The sequence below is a fragment of the Scyliorhinus canicula genome, chromosome 10 (genome assembly GCF_902713615.1).
Source record: "Scyliorhinus canicula chromosome 10, sScyCan1.1, whole genome shotgun sequence".
Taxonomy (NCBI): Eukaryota; Metazoa; Chordata; class Chondrichthyes; order Carcharhiniformes; family Scyliorhinidae; genus Scyliorhinus; species Scyliorhinus canicula.
Genome location: NC_052155.1, coordinates 1,001,651 through 1,018,937, shown reverse-complemented (window position 1 = coordinate 1,018,937; position 17,287 = coordinate 1,001,651). Strand labels below are relative to the sequence as shown.

General features: G+C 50.2%; 1 protein-coding gene across 1 annotated transcript in view; it reads left to right on the top strand.

Moving 5' to 3' along the window:
• Positions 1 to 1,894: 1,894 nt before the first annotated feature.
• LOC119972893 (ankyrin repeat and SOCS box protein 18-like) overlaps positions 1,895 to 17,287 on the top strand; it is a 49,540-nt gene continuing 34,147 nt past the window's right edge. Inside the window, exons 1-2 of the mRNA XM_038810437.1 lie at positions 1,895 to 2,010; positions 7,419 to 7,543. Coding sequence (XP_038666365.1) covers positions 1,895 to 2,010; positions 7,419 to 7,543 — 241 coding nt within the window. The remainder of the gene's footprint in view (positions 2,011 to 7,418; positions 7,544 to 17,287) is intronic.

The following is a 17,287-nucleotide window of genomic DNA, read 5'->3' as shown; positions in this document are numbered from 1 at the left end:
TTACAGGTGGGTTGGCTGATGGCGTGCCAACGGTATTGCGAATGTGCGCAGTGTGCGGCCCGGTGAGCCAATGTCAAACCAGTGGCTGCCCGGAATCCGGTGTTGAAGCCATTCTCCGCAAGATCGCCGATCCCGATTTCGGCATCGAGCTACGGAACAACTCAGCCTCATGGGTTTGTGCTGCGTCGCATAGATTTATTGTTTAGGGAATGGGAGAGGGAGGGGTTTGGAGAGGTTTAGGGGCGTGTTTCTGGAGGGAAGGTTCACTGGTCTGGATGGGTTGTTAGAGAAAGTCCAGTTTTCGAGCGAGAACGTATTCAGGTACTTTCAGGTGCATGGCTTTTTATACAAAGAAATTACTTCAACTCCCCTGGCACCGTCGATTTGCTGATGGACAGGGTCCTGACCTTGGCCGAGTTGGGGAGAGGGTAAGATTTTGGATGTCTATGGACGGATGTTGGTGACGGAACAGGGCGTCATTGCAAGAAGTGAAGTGGGAGGGTGAGCTGGGTTTGGTCTTTGAGGAGGGAGTGGGGAGTGAGGCTCTTTACAGAATCACTTATGTGCGAGGTTCAGCTTGATCCAGTTCTCAGTGGTGCATGGGGGGCACCTGACCCGGGTGCGGATGGGTGGGTTCACCCTGAGGGTGGAGGATAGGCGAGGGCAGTACTCCCGGAGACCTGTCAATCACAGGCACATGTTTTGGTCTTGCCCCAAGCTCGTTAGTTTCTGGGTCTCATTTTTTGATACAATGTCCAGAACCTGGGGTCATAGTTTGAGGATAAGGGGTTAACCTTTTAGGACTGAGGGGAGGAGAAATGTCTTCACCCAGAGAGCGGGGAATCTGTGGAATTCACTCCCACAGAAAGTAGTTGAGGCCAAGCTGTGTAATTTCAAGAAGGAATTCGATATCCCTCTTGGGGCTGAAGGGATCGGGGGATATGTGGGAAGGCGGGATCAGGGTATTGAACTTGATGATCAGCCATGATCAGAATGAATGTTTCTATGTATGAAACCCCAATATTTTTGTTTATTTTAAGACTGTGCGGAAAGAATGATTCGCTCCAGGAGAGAATGCATGAATAAATCGGGCTTTGATATTTGTAAAACAAAAACTTTATTGCGAATACAATATTAAACTTTTAACTTCACTCCCAAAAAGGACATTTACAATTTACCCCTTAACCCTTACCCCTTAACCACGACTACTCCATTTCCCATTAATCAGCGAGAAAGGACAGCTTTCAATTTACCCCTTAACCACGACTACCCCGTTTACCATTAATCAGCGAGAAAAGAAAATGCAGTTCTTAATCCACCTTCGAAATTAACAGGACATAGAGTAATACTTGCTTTATAAAACAGATTTGGCTCCTCTTAAAAACCTTCAGACTCTGGCTGAATGTCTTCAAAAAGCAGGTTCGCTTGGCGTGTTTCAGCTTCTTCCTGGTCCCCAGGCAAGACTGCTCTGCTTTACGTGTTATTCCTCTTTTATAACCATCCTACTGTGAGAGAATTGTGGACTTGGTGTCAGACTTCAGCTCCTCTCTCTCCCAAAGCTTCTCCAAAACGAAACTGCCTCTCTGCTTTCCTGGGTTCCACCCAGCCATGACATGATCTCCCCAAGCTGCAGGCTGGAAAAGCACATTAACTCCCCAGGGACTTGCCCAGTCAAAGCACAGTTAAATATCACCTGCTGTCCCCCAGAAGCAAACAATGTCCTTTTAGAAACATGACCACTGCAGTCAAACACACTATGACCCCCGGATTTTCACCCATAAATTCTCCCTATATTTAGAAGCCAGAATTCCCCAAATCCTCCATTTGTCACATTGAAAGAGAGGACAGCAAAAGGAAAGGGAGCTGAGGCAAAGAAAGAGAGAAACAATTGGTGATGCAGCAAAAAGAAATGGAGAGGAAAGATAAGGAAAAGGAGAAACAAATGGAGATGGAAATGAGGAAACTGGAATCAGAGAGAGGTGCCAGAAACGAGCGAGAAGCTGTCAATAGGTAGAGGGGAGCTTAATCCTAGAACAGAACAAAGCGATGAGGTTTAAATTTATCCAAACCCGCAAAGAGAAGGGGGTGGAAGCCTTTTTTATGGCTTTTGAGAAAGTAGCAACCCAAATGGAGTGGTCAAGAGCAAAATGGACAAGACCCATCGAGAGTAAACTGACAGGGCGGCACAGGAAGTTTATCCTTCCCTGTCAGAGGGGGTGTCTAAAGATTATGATGAGGTCAAAAAATATATTCTGGATTCAGATGAATGAGTTGCCAAAGCATATAGGTAAGCGTTTCAGAATTTAAGAGACAGCTGCGACAGACTTATTCTGAATTTTAAACGGTTAGGCAGAACAATTTTGATGGGTGGATGTGAGCATTGGGAGTTGCAACTACCTGTGAGACTTTGATAGATGTTATTCTCTGAAGGGATTTAAGAATTACCTACCTCCTGTTATAAGAACCCATGTTAAAGACCAGGGGGTGACGACTGTGAGACAAACAGCAATAATGGCTGAAGGTTATGAGAGAACCAATAAATTTAAACCTTTGTTCCATCACCCCCATAATTTTGGAAAGGACAGGAAATGGCAGAGTGAAAGGACGGACAGTAGCCCAAGGTAAGGAATGGATAGCTGGGTATGCTCCTCAGGAGGCAGTGGTGATGTGGTGTTGTCGCAGGACGAGTAAACCAGAGACCCAGGGTAATGCTCTGGAGACCCAGGTTCAAATCCCGACACTGCAGATGGTGAAATTTGAATTCAATATAGATCTGGAATTAAAAGTCTAATGATGACCATGAAACCATTGTCGATTGTCGTTAAAACCCATCTGGGTCACTAATGTCCTTTAGGGAAGGGAATCTGCTGTCCTTACCCGGTCTGGCCTACATGTGACTCCACACCCACAGCAATGTGGTTCACTCTGAAATGCTTTGAGGAATGGGCAATAAATGTTGGCGCAGCGACTCCCATGAACGAATAAATGATCTCCTTCTCAGACCAGGAAGGAAGACACTGAGATTGAGGGTGAGACTTGGAAGCCGAGGTGTTACCATTGCAATAAAGTGGGACACGCTCGTTCAGAATGTTGGAGGTTGCAAGGAAAGCCCATTGGACCGGTGAGGATTCAGAAGGAGGATTCTGAAAAGGGAACAAAAGTGGAGAGCACTACAGGGCAGACTGGAGCTTCAACTGGACTTGGGAACAAAAGAACAAAGAAAAGTACAGCACAGGAACAGGCCCTTCGGCCCTCCAAGCCTGCGCCGACCATGCTGCCCGTGTAAACTAAAATCTTCTACACTTCCGGGGTCCGTATCCCTCTATTCCCATCCTATTCATGTATTTGTCAAGATGCCCCTTAAATGTCACTATCGTCCCTGCTTCCACCACCTCCTCCGGCAGCGAGTTCCAGGCACCCACTACCCCCTGTGTAAAAGAACTTGCCTCGTACATCTCCTCTAAACCTTGCCCCTCGCATCTTAAACCTATGCCCCCTTGTAATTGACCCCTCTACCCTGGGGAAAAGCCTCTGTCTATCCACTATGTCTATGCCGCTCAGAATTTTGTAGACCTCTATCAGGTCGCCCCTCAACCTCCGTCATTCCAGTGAGAACAAACCGAGTTTATTCAACCTCTCCTCATAGCTAATGCCCTCCATACCAGGCAACATCCTGGTAAATCTCTTCTGCACCCTCTCTAAAGCCTCCACATCCTTCTGGTAGTGTGGCAGCCAGAATTGAACACTATACTCCAAGTGTGGCCTAACTAAGGTTCTATACAGCTGCAACATGACTTGCTAATTTTTATACTTAATGCCCCGGCCAATGAAGGCAAGCATGCCGTATGCCTTCTTGATTACCTTCTCCACCTGTGTTGCCCCTTTCAGTGACCTGTGGACCTGTACACCTAGATCTCTCTGACTGTCAATACTCTTGAGGGTTCTACCATTCACTGTATATTCCCTACCTGTATTAGACCTTCCAAAATGCATTACCTCACATTTGGCCGGATTAAACTCCATCTACCATCTCTCCGCCCAAGTCTCCAAACGATCTAAATCCTGCTGTATCCTCTGACAATCCTCATCGCAATCCGCAATTCCACCAACCTTTGTGTCATCTGCAAACTTACTAATCAGACCAGTTACATTTTCCTCCAAAACATTTATATATACTACAAACAGCAAAGGTCCCAGCACTGATCCCTGCGGAACACCACTAGTCACAGCCCTCCAATCAGAAAAGCACCCTTCCATTGCTACTCTCTGCCTTCTATGACCTAGCCAGTTCTGTATCCACCTTGCCAGCTCACCCCTGAATCCGTGTGACTTCGCCTTTTGTACCAGTCTGCCATGATGGACCTTGTCAAAGGCCTTACTGAAGTCCATATAGCCAACATCCACTGCCCTACCTGCATCAATCATCTTTGTGACCTCTTCGAAAAACTCTATCAAGTTAGTGAGACACAACCTCTCCTTCACATAACCATAACCATGTCTACAAAATTATGAGAGGTATGGACAGGGTGGATAGCAACAAGCTTTTTCCAAGAGTGGGGGGGTCAATTACAAGGGGTCACGATTTCAAGTTGAGAGGGGGAAAGTTTAAGGGAGATGTGCGTGGAAAGCTTTTTACGCAGAGGGTGGTGGGTGCCTGGAACGCTTTGCCAGTGGAGGTGGTAGAGACGGGCACGATAGCATCATTTAAGATGCATCTAGACAGGTATGAAAATGAAAATGAAAATCGCTTATTGTCACGAGTAGGCTTCAATGAAGTTACTGTGAAAAGCCCCTAGTCGCCACATTCCGGCGCCTGTCCGGGGAGGCTGGTACGGGAATTGAACCGTGCTGCTGGCCTGCTTGGTCTGCTTTAAAAGCCAGCGGTTTAGCCGAGTGAGCTAAACCAGCCCCCTGATAAGGTATATGAATGGGCGGGGAACAGAGGGAAGTAGATCCTTGGAAAATAGGCGACAGGTTTAGATAAAGGATCTGGATCGGCGCAGGCTGGGAGGGCCGAAGGGCCTGTTCCTGTGCTGTAATTTTCTTTGTTCTTATAACCATGCTGCCTCTCACTAATACATCCATTTGCTTCCAAATGGGAGTAGATCCTGTCTCGAAGAATTCTCTCCAGTAATTTCCCTACCACTGACGTAAGGCTCACTGGCCTGTAGTTCCCAGGATTATCCTTGCTACCCGTCTTAAACAAAGGAACAACATTGGCTATTCCCCAGTCCTCTGGGACATCACCTGAAGATAGTGAGGATCCAAAGATTTCTGTCAAGGCCTCAGCAATTTCCTCTCTAACCTCCTTCAGTATTCTGGGGCAGATCCCATCAGGCCCTGGGGACTTATCCACCTTAATATTTTTCAAGACGCCCAACACCTCGTCTTTTAGGATCTCAATGTGACCCAGGCTATCTATACACCCTTCTCCAGACTCAACATCCACCAATTCCTTCTCTTTGGTGAATACTGATGCAAAGTATTCATTTAGTACCTCGCCCATTTCCTCTGGCTCCACACATAGATTCCCTCCCCTGTCCTTCAGTGGGCCAACCCTTTCCCTGGCTACCCTCTTGCTTTTTATGTGTGTCTAAAAGGCCTTGGGATTTTCCTTAACCCTATTTGCCAATGACTTTTCGTGACCCCTTCTAGCCCTCCTGACTCCTTGCTTAAGTTCCTTCCTACTTTCCTTATATTCCACACAGGCTTTGTCTGTTCCCAGCCTTCTAGCCCTGACAAATGCCTCCTTTTCCTTTTTGACAAGGCGGACAATATCTCTCGATATCCAAGGTTCCCGAAATTTGCCGTATTTATCCTTCTTCCACACAGGAACATGCCGGTCCTGAATTCCTTTCAACTGACATTTGAAAACCTCCCACATGTCAGATGTTGATTTACCCTCAAACATCCTCCCCCAATCTAGATTCTTCAGTTCCCTCCCAATATTGTTATAATTAGCCTTCCCCCAATTTAGCACATTCACCCTAGGACCACTCTTATCCTTGTCCACCAGCACTTTAAAACTTACTGAATTGTGGTCACTGTTCCCAAAATGCTCCCTTGCTGAAACTTCTACCACCTGGCTGGGCTCATTCCCCAATACCAGGTCCAGTACAGCCCCTTCCCTAGTTGGACTATCTACATATTGTTCTAAGGAGCCCTCCTGGATGCTCCTTACAAACTCTGCCCTGTCTAAGCCCCTAGCACTAAGTAAGTCCCAGTCAATATTGGGGAAGTTGAAGTCTCCCATCACAACAACCCTGTTGTTTTTACTCGTTTCCAATATCTGTCTACCTATCTGCTCCTCTATCTCCCGCTGGCTGTTGGGAGGCCTGTAGTAAACCCCCAACATTGTGACTGCACCCTTCTTATTCCTGATCTCTACCCATATAGCCTCACTGCCCTCTGAGGTGTCCTCCCGTAGTACAGCTGTGATATTCTCCCTTACCAGTAGCGCAACTCCGCCACCCCTTTTACATCCCCCTCTATCCTGCCTGAAACATCTAAATCCTGGAACGTTTAGCTGCCAATCCCGTCCTTCCCTCCATCAGCTCTCTGTAATGGAGACCTGAGATACACAAACCCCATTTTCTCAACTGATTTAACCAAACTCATAACTTTTTTAAGGGTCACAGGGGCTACTTAAACTCTCTTACTGGAGGAGGATTTTGTTTACCCTCCAGAGAGTTCAGTGTAAGCTGAAATATTAGTTAATGGGATAAGTGGATATTGCATCTCAATTCCATTGTATAAAGTACAACTGGAGTGTGATTTGTCAGGTCCAGTAGTTATCGGAGTGAACAAAGAAGAACAAAGAAAAATTATAGCACAGGAACAGGCCCTTCGACCCTCCCAGCCTGCGCCGATCCAGATCCTCTATCTAAAACTGTTCCCTATTTTCTAAGGATCTGTATCCCTCTGTTCCCGCCCATTCATGTACCTGTCTAGATACATCTTAAATGACGCTATCGTGCCCACCTCTACCACCTCCGCCGGCAATGCGTTCCAGGCACCCACACCCTCTGCGTAAAGAACTTTCCATGTATATCTCCCTGAAACTTTTCCCCTCTCACCTTGAACTCGTGACCCCTAGTAATTGAGTCCCCCACTCTGGGGAAAAAGCTTGTTGCTATCCACCCTGTCTCTCCCTCTCATAATTTTGTAGACCTCAATGAGGTCCCCCCTCAACCTCCGTCTTTCTAATGAAAATAATCCTAATCTACTCAACCTTTCTTCTAGCACCCTCCATACCAGGCAACATCCTGGTGAACCTCCTCTGCACCCTCTCCAAAGTGGTTAAGGAATTCCCAGTAAGTGACTCAAAGGAAGACATTGATCACATATCAAGTTACGATGGCAGTAAATCTGACTCTGCTGATTCTGATGAAATAATTTCTACGGGAATAATTCCTCAGACAGATTTTGACAAAAATAAAATCTAGTCGCGAGCCAAATCCTGAGAACTCTGAGACTGAAGGTGACCATAAGGAAGAGGAGTCCGGATTCAACGGTAATGTCAGTGCTGAAGATTCAGAAGATGGTACTGAGTCCCATCACTTCTCATTATGAAGTGATTGAAAGGTCTAATACAGGTACGGAAAAAAACACAGTGAGTGGGAGAACCCTCAAGAGTATTGACAGTCAGAGAGATCTAGGTGTACAGGACCACAGGTCACTGAAAGGGGCAATACAGGTGGAGAAGGCAGTCAAGAAGGCATACGGCATGCTTGCCTTCATTGGCCGGGGCATTGAGTATAAAAATTGGCAAGTCATGTTGCAGCTGGTGGTGGAAGCAGGGACTATAGTGACATTTAAGGGGCATCTTGACAAATACATGAATAGGATGGGAATAAAGGGATACGGACCCCGGAAGTGGAGAAGGTTTTAGGGTGGATGGGCAGCATGGTCGGCACGGGCTTGGAGGGCCGAAGGGCCTGTTCCTGTGCTGTACTTTCCTTTGTTCTTTGCAAGTATGCAGATACAATAATAATAATCTTTATTGTCACAAGTAGGCTTACATTAACACTGGAATGAATTTACTGCGAAAATCCCCTAGTCGCCACATTCTGGCACCTGTTCAGGTACACAGAGGGAGAATTCAGAATGTCCAATTCACCTCACAGCACGTCTTTCAGGACTTTGTGGGAGGAAACCGGAGCACCCGGAGGAAACCCACGCAGACACGGGGAGAACGTGCAGACTCCGCACAGACAGTGACCCAAGCCGGGAATCAAATCAGTGACCCTGGAGCTGTGCTAACCACTGAGCTGCTGTGTAATTACATCATTCAGTTCACATTTGCTGTTGTTTATTCTTCCACAAAAATGAATAACCCCACATCTCTCGTTATTGCTTTCCATCTACTCTGTGTCTTCCCATTTCACCAGCGTGTCTCTACCCTGCTGAGATCTGCGACTATTGTCTAGTTTGTCTGAATGTGACATGTGAGTTTCCAGCCCAATAGCCGGCATTCCGGGTGTTACCTGTTTATATTTTAGATCCAACCTCCTTGGCAGTGACAGCCTCCAATACAGTTTCCTGGTTAGTGGGCAGTGCCTGAATTTGAAAGGGTTAACCATCTTCTCCGCTCGATGTTTTGGTCTCCCTCCCTCCTTCCTCCCTCCCTCCTTCCTCTGCGCTGTGGATGATTGATTGAAAAGTTCATCACCGACCAGCAGTAAATGGCCATTTAATGTGAGCCATCACTGAACAGCGAACAACCATTTACCCTCAACAAGATCAATTGTTTTTTTTTCGCTTCCAGACTCATTAAATGCCCAACAAGAGAGGAATAGAATGAGTGTGAGTGGGAAATGGATCAAACTGACAGTGTACACGTCCAGCCTGACTCTGAACGGCTCATAGCCCAGCCCACAGTTACCCTGCTGCTAACTGGCACATTCCACTGCCGTCCTCCCTTCTGCCCAAACTGCCCATTGACTGTGACCCCCCCACCCCCCAGCCCTTCACTCTCTTTATTCCCACCCAGGGAGTTAAATTCATAGTCATTAAATTCATTCTAATTTACTGTTTATTCCAACTGGGTTAACTCTGACCACTGTCTCCGTCCTCTTCATTATATATTAGAAAGAGTTTGGACAGATGACTGACTCACTAAACTAGACTCCCTCCTGTTCTATATCAATCTTTCTCTCACAAATTCATGTCCAGGCATTTTAAAAATAGAAAGACTATGTTATGGAATCCCGACAGTGCAGAAGCAGGCCATTCGGCCCATCGAGTCTGCACCAACACTGTGAAAGAGGACTCTAGCCAGGCCCATATCCCCAACCTAGCCCCCTAACTCAACCTAAATGGAGGAAACCCACGCGAGCATGGGGAGAAAGTGTAAACTAGAGATAGATAGTGACCCAAAGCCGGAATCGAACCCGGCTCCCTGGCGCTGTGAGGCAACAGTGCTAACTACCGTGCTGCCCCCAACTACCTGGAGGTAAATAGGAAAGTTCAAATCGGAGAAAGTTGTGAGTAAAATGCACTGACCTCTGGACTGAACTAGGTCAGACGCACTTTGAACACTGAGTCCAGATTTGGATGCTGACACACACGGATCCATTGAGGAGCAGAGAAGAGAGACTCTTCAGCGCAGGTTCAGAGTCTGAGTTGTCAGGATAGAATGGAGAGTTCTGGACTATTCAGCCAGGAGAGGATGCATCTCAGATTGATCATAGAAAGGGGCATGGATATTTTCACAGAATAGAAGGGCAGCACGGTAGCACAGTGGTTAGCACTGTGACTTCACAGCACCAGGGTCCTAGGTTCGATTCCCGGCTGGGTCACTGTCTGTGTGGAGTCTGCACGTTCTCCCCGTGTGTGCGTGGGTTTCCTCCGGGTGCTCCGGTTTCCTCCCACAGTCCAAAGACATGCAGGTCAGGTGGATTGGCCATGATAAATTGCCCATAGTGTGCAAAAGGGTTAATTGGGGATACTGGGTTGTTAAGGGGATGGGATGGAGGAGGTATGTACTTGGGTTGGATGCTCTTTCCAAGGGCCGGTGCAGACTCGATAGGCTGAATGGCCTCCTTCTGCACTGTAAATTCTATGATTCTATGATGAGAAGCAGATACATCTGGAGTATTTCAACAATGCGAGTGTGATAAAGTGACCAAGTTTCAAACTTCCAAATAAACTTCCAGAGAGAGGAGGTGAGATAATATGCTGGGATCATTTCATAACCAATGGATTTTGTAATGGCCAAGCAAACTTGATAGGATGAATTCAGATGGACTGAACGATGTGCTGTGTGCTTACCTCTCAGATCAGACACAGTCACAGCGAGACTCAGTCTGCATGTGGAGGGAGCTGAATGTTAACATCGACTGACATTATTTTACTGCTAAGCTGAAGCTCTCGAGTGAACATCACACTCACAATTTGTTCTCATGTGAGAAGGACTTGGATTAATCAGTTTATTTATTTGCAGGTTAGGAAAAGACTGGTAAGTTTCAGACTGAAATCTTGGGAGTATTTAATGACCGTTTAGTATCTATAACAAAGTGTGATGTTTTCACAGCTAACACACTATTTATGATAGCTGCACATTTCTGTGTAAAATAACAGAACCAGTTTTACTCGAAACGTGCTCGCTGACCATTTACTCCCATTTAAATATTGTCTCTTCCCTTGTTTTCAAATCCCTCCGGGGTCTCACCCTGCCCCCTTCCCATCTCTAACCTCATCCAGCTCCAGCACCCCTCCCCATCTATTTCCTCCAACCCTACACCCCTCCCTATCTCTGTAACATCCTCCAGCCCTACACCCCCTCCCTATCACTGTAACCTCCTCCAGCCCCTACACCCATCCCTATCTCTGTAACCTCCTCCAGCCCCTACACCCCCTCCCTATCTCTGTAACCTCCTCGAGCCCCTACACCCCTCCCTATCTCTGTAACATCTCCAGCCCCTACACCCCTCCCTATCTCTGTAACCTCCTCCAGCCCTACACCCCTCCCTATCTCTGTAACCTCCTCCAACCCCCCTACACCCCTCCCTATCTCTGTAACCTCCTCCAGCCCTACACCACTCCCTATCTCTATAACCTCCTCCAGCCCCTACACCCCTCCCTATCTCTGTAACCTCCTCCAGCCCTACACCCCTCCATATCTCTGTAACCTCCTCCAGCCCCTAAAACCCCTCCCTATCTCTGTAACCTCCCCAGCCCCAACAACCCTCCCTATCTCTGTAACCTCCCTCAGCCCCTAAAACCTCTCCCTATCTCTGTAACCTCCTCCAACACTACACCCCTCCCTATCTCTGTAACCTCCTCCAACCCCTACACCCCTCCCTTTCTCTGTAATCTCCTCCAGACGGCTACTACCCTCCCTATCACTGCAACCTCCTCCAGTCCCTACAACCCTCCCGATCTCTGTTACATCCTCCAAACCCACACACCTGCCTATCTCTGTAACCTCCTCCAGCCCCTACACCCCTCCCTATCTCTGTAACATCCTCCAAACCCACACACCTGCCTATCTCTGTAACCTCCTCCAGCGCTACACCACTCCCTATCTCAGTAGCCTCCTGCAGCCCCGACAACCCTCCCTATCTCTGTAACCACCTCCAGTCCCTACACCCCTCCCTATCTCTGTAACCTCCTCCAGCCCCTACACCCCTCCCTATCTCTGTAACCTCCTCCAGCCCCCTACGCTACTCCCTATCTCTGTAACCTCCTCCAGCGATACACCACTCCCTATCTCAGTAGCCTCCTGCAGCCCCTACAACCCTCCCTATCTCTGTAACCACCTCCAGCCCCTACACCCCTCCCTATCTCTGTAACCTCCTCCAGCCCCTACACCCCTCCCTATCTCTGTAACCTCCTCCAGCCCCCTACGCTACTCCCTATCTCTGTAACCTCCTTCAGCTTCTATAGCCTCCCTATCTCTGTAACATCTTCCAGCCCCACACCCCTCCCTATCTCTGTAACCTCCTCCAACCCTACACCCATCCCTATCTCTGAAACCTCCTCCAGCCCTACACCCCTCCCTATCTCTGTAACCTCCTTCATCCCTACACCCCTCCTTATCTCTGTATCCTCCTTCAGCCCCTACACCTCTCCCTATCTCTAACCTCTTCCAAACCTACACCCCTCCCTATCTCTGTAACCTCTTCAAGCTCCGACACCCTCAAACCTCCGCCAGCCCCTACCCCCCTCCCTATCTCTGTAACCTCATCCAGCCCCTACACCCATCCCTATCTCTGTAACATCCTCCAGTCCCCTACAACCCTCCCTATCTCCGTAACCTCCTCCAGCCCCTACCCCCCTCCCTATCTCTGTAACCTCCTCCAGCCCCTACACCCATCCCTATCTCTGTAACCTCCTCCAGTCCCCTACAACCCTGCCAATCTCTGTAAACTCCTCCAGTCCCTACACCCATCCCTATCTCTGTAACCTCCTCCAGCCCCCTACACCCCTCCCTATCTCTGTAACCTCCTCCAGTCCCTACAACCCTCCCTATCTCTGTAACCTCCTCCAGACCCATACACCCTCCCTATCTCCGTAACCTCCTCCAGCCCCTACACCCATCACTATCTCTATAACCTCCTCCAGCCCCTACACCCCTCCCTATCTCTGTAACCTCCTCCAGCCCCTACACCCATCCCTATCTCTGTAACATCCTCCAGGCCCCTACACCCTCCCTATCTCTGTAACCTCCTCCAGCCCCTACACCCATCCCTATCTATGTAACCACCTCCAGCCCCTACACCCCTCCCTATCTCTGTAACCTCCTCCAGCCCCTACACCACTCCCTATCTCTGTAACCTCTTCCAGCCCCTACACCCCTCCCTAGCTCTGCAACCTCCTCCAGCCCCTACACCCCTCCCTATCTCTGTAACCTCCTTCAGCTTCTACAACCCTCCATATCTCTGTAACCTCCTCCAGCTCTACACCCCTCCCTATCTCTGTAACCTCCTTCAGCTTCTACACCCCTCCCTATCTACGTAACCTCCTCCAGCCCCTACACCACTCCCTATCTCTGTAACCTCCTCCAGCCCTACACCCCTCCCTACCTCTGTAACGTCCTCCAGCCCCTACAGCCCCTCCCTATCTCTGTAACCTCCTCCAACACTACACCCCTCCCTATCTCTGTAACCTCCTCCAACCGCTAAACCCCTCCCTATCTCTGTAACCTCCTCCAGACCCCTACTACCCTCCCTATCACTGTAACCTCCTCCAGTCCCTACAACCCACCCTATCTCTGTAACCTCCTCCAACCGCTACACCCCTCCCTATCTCTGTAACCTCCTCCAGACCCCTACTACCCTCCCTATCACTGTAACCTCCTCCAGTCCCTACAACCCACCCTATCTCTGTAACCTCCTCCAGCTTCTACAGCCCCCCTATCTCTAACCTCCTCCAACCCTACACCCCTCCCTATCTCTAACATCCTCCAAACGCACACCCCTGCCTATCTCTGTAACCTCCTCCAAACGTACACCCCTGCCTATCTCTGTAACCTCCTCCAGCCCCTACACCCATCCCTATCTCTGTAACCTCCTCCAGCCCCTACACCCCTCCCTATCTCTGTGACCTCCTCCAGCCCCTACAACCCATCCCTATCTCTGTAACTCCTCCAGCCCCTACAACCCTCCCTATCTCTGTAACCTCCTCCAGCCCCTACACCCATCCCTATCTCTGTAACCTCCTCCAGCCCCTACATCCCTCCCTAGCTCTGCAACCTCCTCCAGCACCTACACCCCTCCCAATCTCTGTAACCTCCTTCAGCTTCTACAACCCTCCATATCTCTGAAACCTCCTCCAGCTCTACACCCCTCCCTATCTCTGTAACCTCCTTCAGCTTCTACAACCCTCCATATCTCTGTAACCTCCTCCAGCTCTACACCCCTCCCTATCTCTGTAACCTCCTTCAGCTTCTACACCCTCCCTATCTCTGTAACCTCCTCCAGCCCCTACAACCCTCCTATCTCTGTAACCTCCTCCAGCCCCTACAACCCCTCCCCTATCTCTGTAACTCCTCCAGCCCCTACACCCTCCCTATCTCTGTAACCTCCTCCAGCCCCTACACCCTCCCTATCTCTGTAACCTCCTCCAGCCCCTACAACCCCCCCTATCTCTGTAACCTCCTCCAGCCCCTACACCCTCCCTATCTCTGTAACCTCCTCCAGCCCCTACACCCTCCCTATCTCTGTAACCTACCTCCAGCCCCTACACCCCCTCCCTATCTCTGTAACCTCCTCCAGCCCCTACACCCCTCCCTATCTCTGTAACCTCCTCCAGCCCCTACACCCTCCCTATCTCTGTAACCTCCTCCAGCCCCTACACCCCTCCCTATCTCTGTAACCTCCTCCAGCCCCCTACAACCCTCCCTATCTCTGTAACCTCCTCCAGCCCCTACAACCCCTCCCTATCTCTGTAACCTCCTCCAGCCCCTACACCCATCCCTATCTCTGTAAACTCCTCCAGCCCCTACACCCATCCCTATCTCTGTAACCTCCTCCAGCCCCTACATCCCTCCCTAGCTCTGCAACCTCCTCCAGCACCTACACCCCCTCCCTATCTCTGTAACCTCCTTCAGCTTCTACAACCCTCCATATCTCTGTAACCTCCTCCAGCTCTACACCCCTCCCTATCTCTGTAACCTCCTTCAGCTTCTACACCCCTCCCTATCTATGTAACCTCCTCCAGCCCCTACACCCCTCCCTATCTCTGTAACCTCCTCCAGCCCTACACCCCTCCCTATCTCTGTAACGTCCTCCAGCCCCTACAGCCCCTCCCTATCTCTGTAACCTCCTCCAACACTACACCCCTCCCTATCTCTGTAACCTCCTCCAGCCCTACACCCCTCCCTATCTCTGTAACGTCCTCCAGCCCCTACAGCCCCTCCCTATCTCTGTAACCTCCTCCAGTCCCTACACCCCTCCCTATCTCTGTAACCTCCTCCAACCGCTACACCCCTCCCTATCTCTGTAACCTCCTCCAGACCCCTACTACCCTCCCTATAACTGTAACCTCCTCCAGTCCCTACAACCCTCCCTATCTCTGTAACCTCCTCCAGCTTCTACAACCCCCCTATCTCTAACCTCCTCCAATCCTACACCCCTCCCTATCTCTAACATCCTCCAAACGCACACCCCTGCCTATCTCTGTAACCTCCTCCAGCGCTACACACCTCCCTATCTCAGTAGCCTCCTGCAGCCCCCTATAACCCTCCCTATCTCTGTAACCTCCTCCAGCCCCTACACCCCTCCCTATCTCTGTAACCTCCTCCAGCCCCTACACCCCTCCCTATCTCTGTAACCTCCTCCAGCCCCTACACCCCTCCCTATCTCTGTAACCTCCTCCAGCCCCCTACACTTCCTCCCTATCTCTGTAACCTCCTTCAGCTTCTATAGCCTCCCTATCTCTGTAACCTCCTTCAGCCCCTACACCCATCCCTATCTCTGTAACCTCCTCCAGCCCTTCACCCCTCTATATCTCTGTAACCTCCTCCAGCCCCTCCACCCCCTCCTATCTCTGTAACCTCCTCCAGCCCTACACCCCTCCTTATCTCTGTAACCTCCTTCAGCCCCTACACCCTTCCCTGTCTCTAACCTCTTCCAAACCTACACCCCTCCCTATCTCTGTAAACTCTTCAAGCTCCGACACCCTCAAAACTACGCCAGCCCCTACCCCCCTCCCTATCTCTGTAACCTCCTCCAGCCCCTACACCCATCCCTATCTCTGTAACCTCCTCCAGTCCCCTACAACCCTCCCTATCTCCGTAACCTCCTCCAGCCCCTACCCCCCTCCCTATCTCTGTAACCTCCTCCAGCCCCTACAACCCATCCCTATCTCTGTAACCTCCTCCAGTCCCCTACAACCCTGCCAATCTCTGTAACCTCCTCCAGTCCCTACACCCATACCTACCTCTGTAACCTCCTCCAGACCCTACAACCTTCCCTATCTCTGTAACCTCCTCCAGTCCCTACACCCATCCCTATCTCTGTAACTTCCTCCAGACCCCTACAACCCTCCCTATCTCCGTAACCTCCTCCAGCCCCTACACCCATCCCTATCTCTGTAACCTCCTCCAGCCCCTACACCCCTCCCTATCTCTGTAACCTTCTCCAGCCCCTACACCCAACCCTATCTCTGTAACCTCCTCCAGCCCCTACATCCCCCCCTATCTCTGTAACCTCCTCCAGCCCCTACACCCATCCCTATCTCTGTAACCTCATCCAGCCCCTACACCCCTCCCTATCTCTGTAACCTCCTCCAGCCCCTACACCCATCCCTATATCTGTAACCTCCTCCAGCCCCTACAACCCTCCCTATCTCTGTAACCTCCTCCAGCCCCTACACCCATCCCTACCTCTGTAACCTCCTCCAGCCCCTACACCCCTCCCTATCTCTGTAACCTCCTCCAGCCCCTACACCCATCCCTATATCTGTAACCTCCTCCAGCCCCTACAACCCTCCCTATCTCTGTAACCTCCTCCAGCCCCTACACCCATCCCTACCTCTGTAAACCTCCTCCAGCCCCTACACCCCTCCCTATCTCTGCAACCTCCTCCAGCCCCTACACCCCCTCCCTATCTCTATAACCTCCTTCAGCTTCTACAACCCTCCCTATCTCTGTAACCTCCTCCAGCTCTACACCCTCCCTATCTCTGTAACCTTCTTCAGCTTCTACACCCCTCCCTATCTCTGTAACCTCCTCCAGCCCCTAAACCCCTCCCTATCTCTGTAACCTCCTTCAGCTTCTACACACCTCCCTATCTCTGTAACCTCCTCCAGTCCCCTACAACCCTCCCTATCTCTGTAACCTCCTCCAGCCCCTACATCCCTCCCTATCTCTGTAACCTCCTCCAGCCCCTACAACCCTCCCTTTCTCTGTAACCTCCTCCAGCCCTACACCCCTCCCTATCTCTGTAACCTCCTCCAGCCCCTACAACCCTCCCTATCTCTGGAACCTCCTCCAGCCCCTACACCCCTCCCTATCTCTGTAACCTCCTCCAGCCCCTACACCCCTCCCTATCTCTGTAACCTCCTCCAGCCCCTACACCCCTCCCTATCTCTGTAACCTCCTCCAGCCCTACACCCCTCCCTATCTCTGTAACCTCCTCCAGACCCCTACTACCCTCCCTATCACTGTAACCTCCTCCAGTCCCTACAACCCTCCCTATCTCTGTAACCTCCTCCAGCTTCTACAGCCCCCCTATCTCTAACCTCCTCCAAACCTACACCCCTCCCTATCTCTAACATCCTCCAAATCCACACCCCGCCTATCTCTGTAACCTCCTCCAGCGCTACACCCCTCCCTATCTCA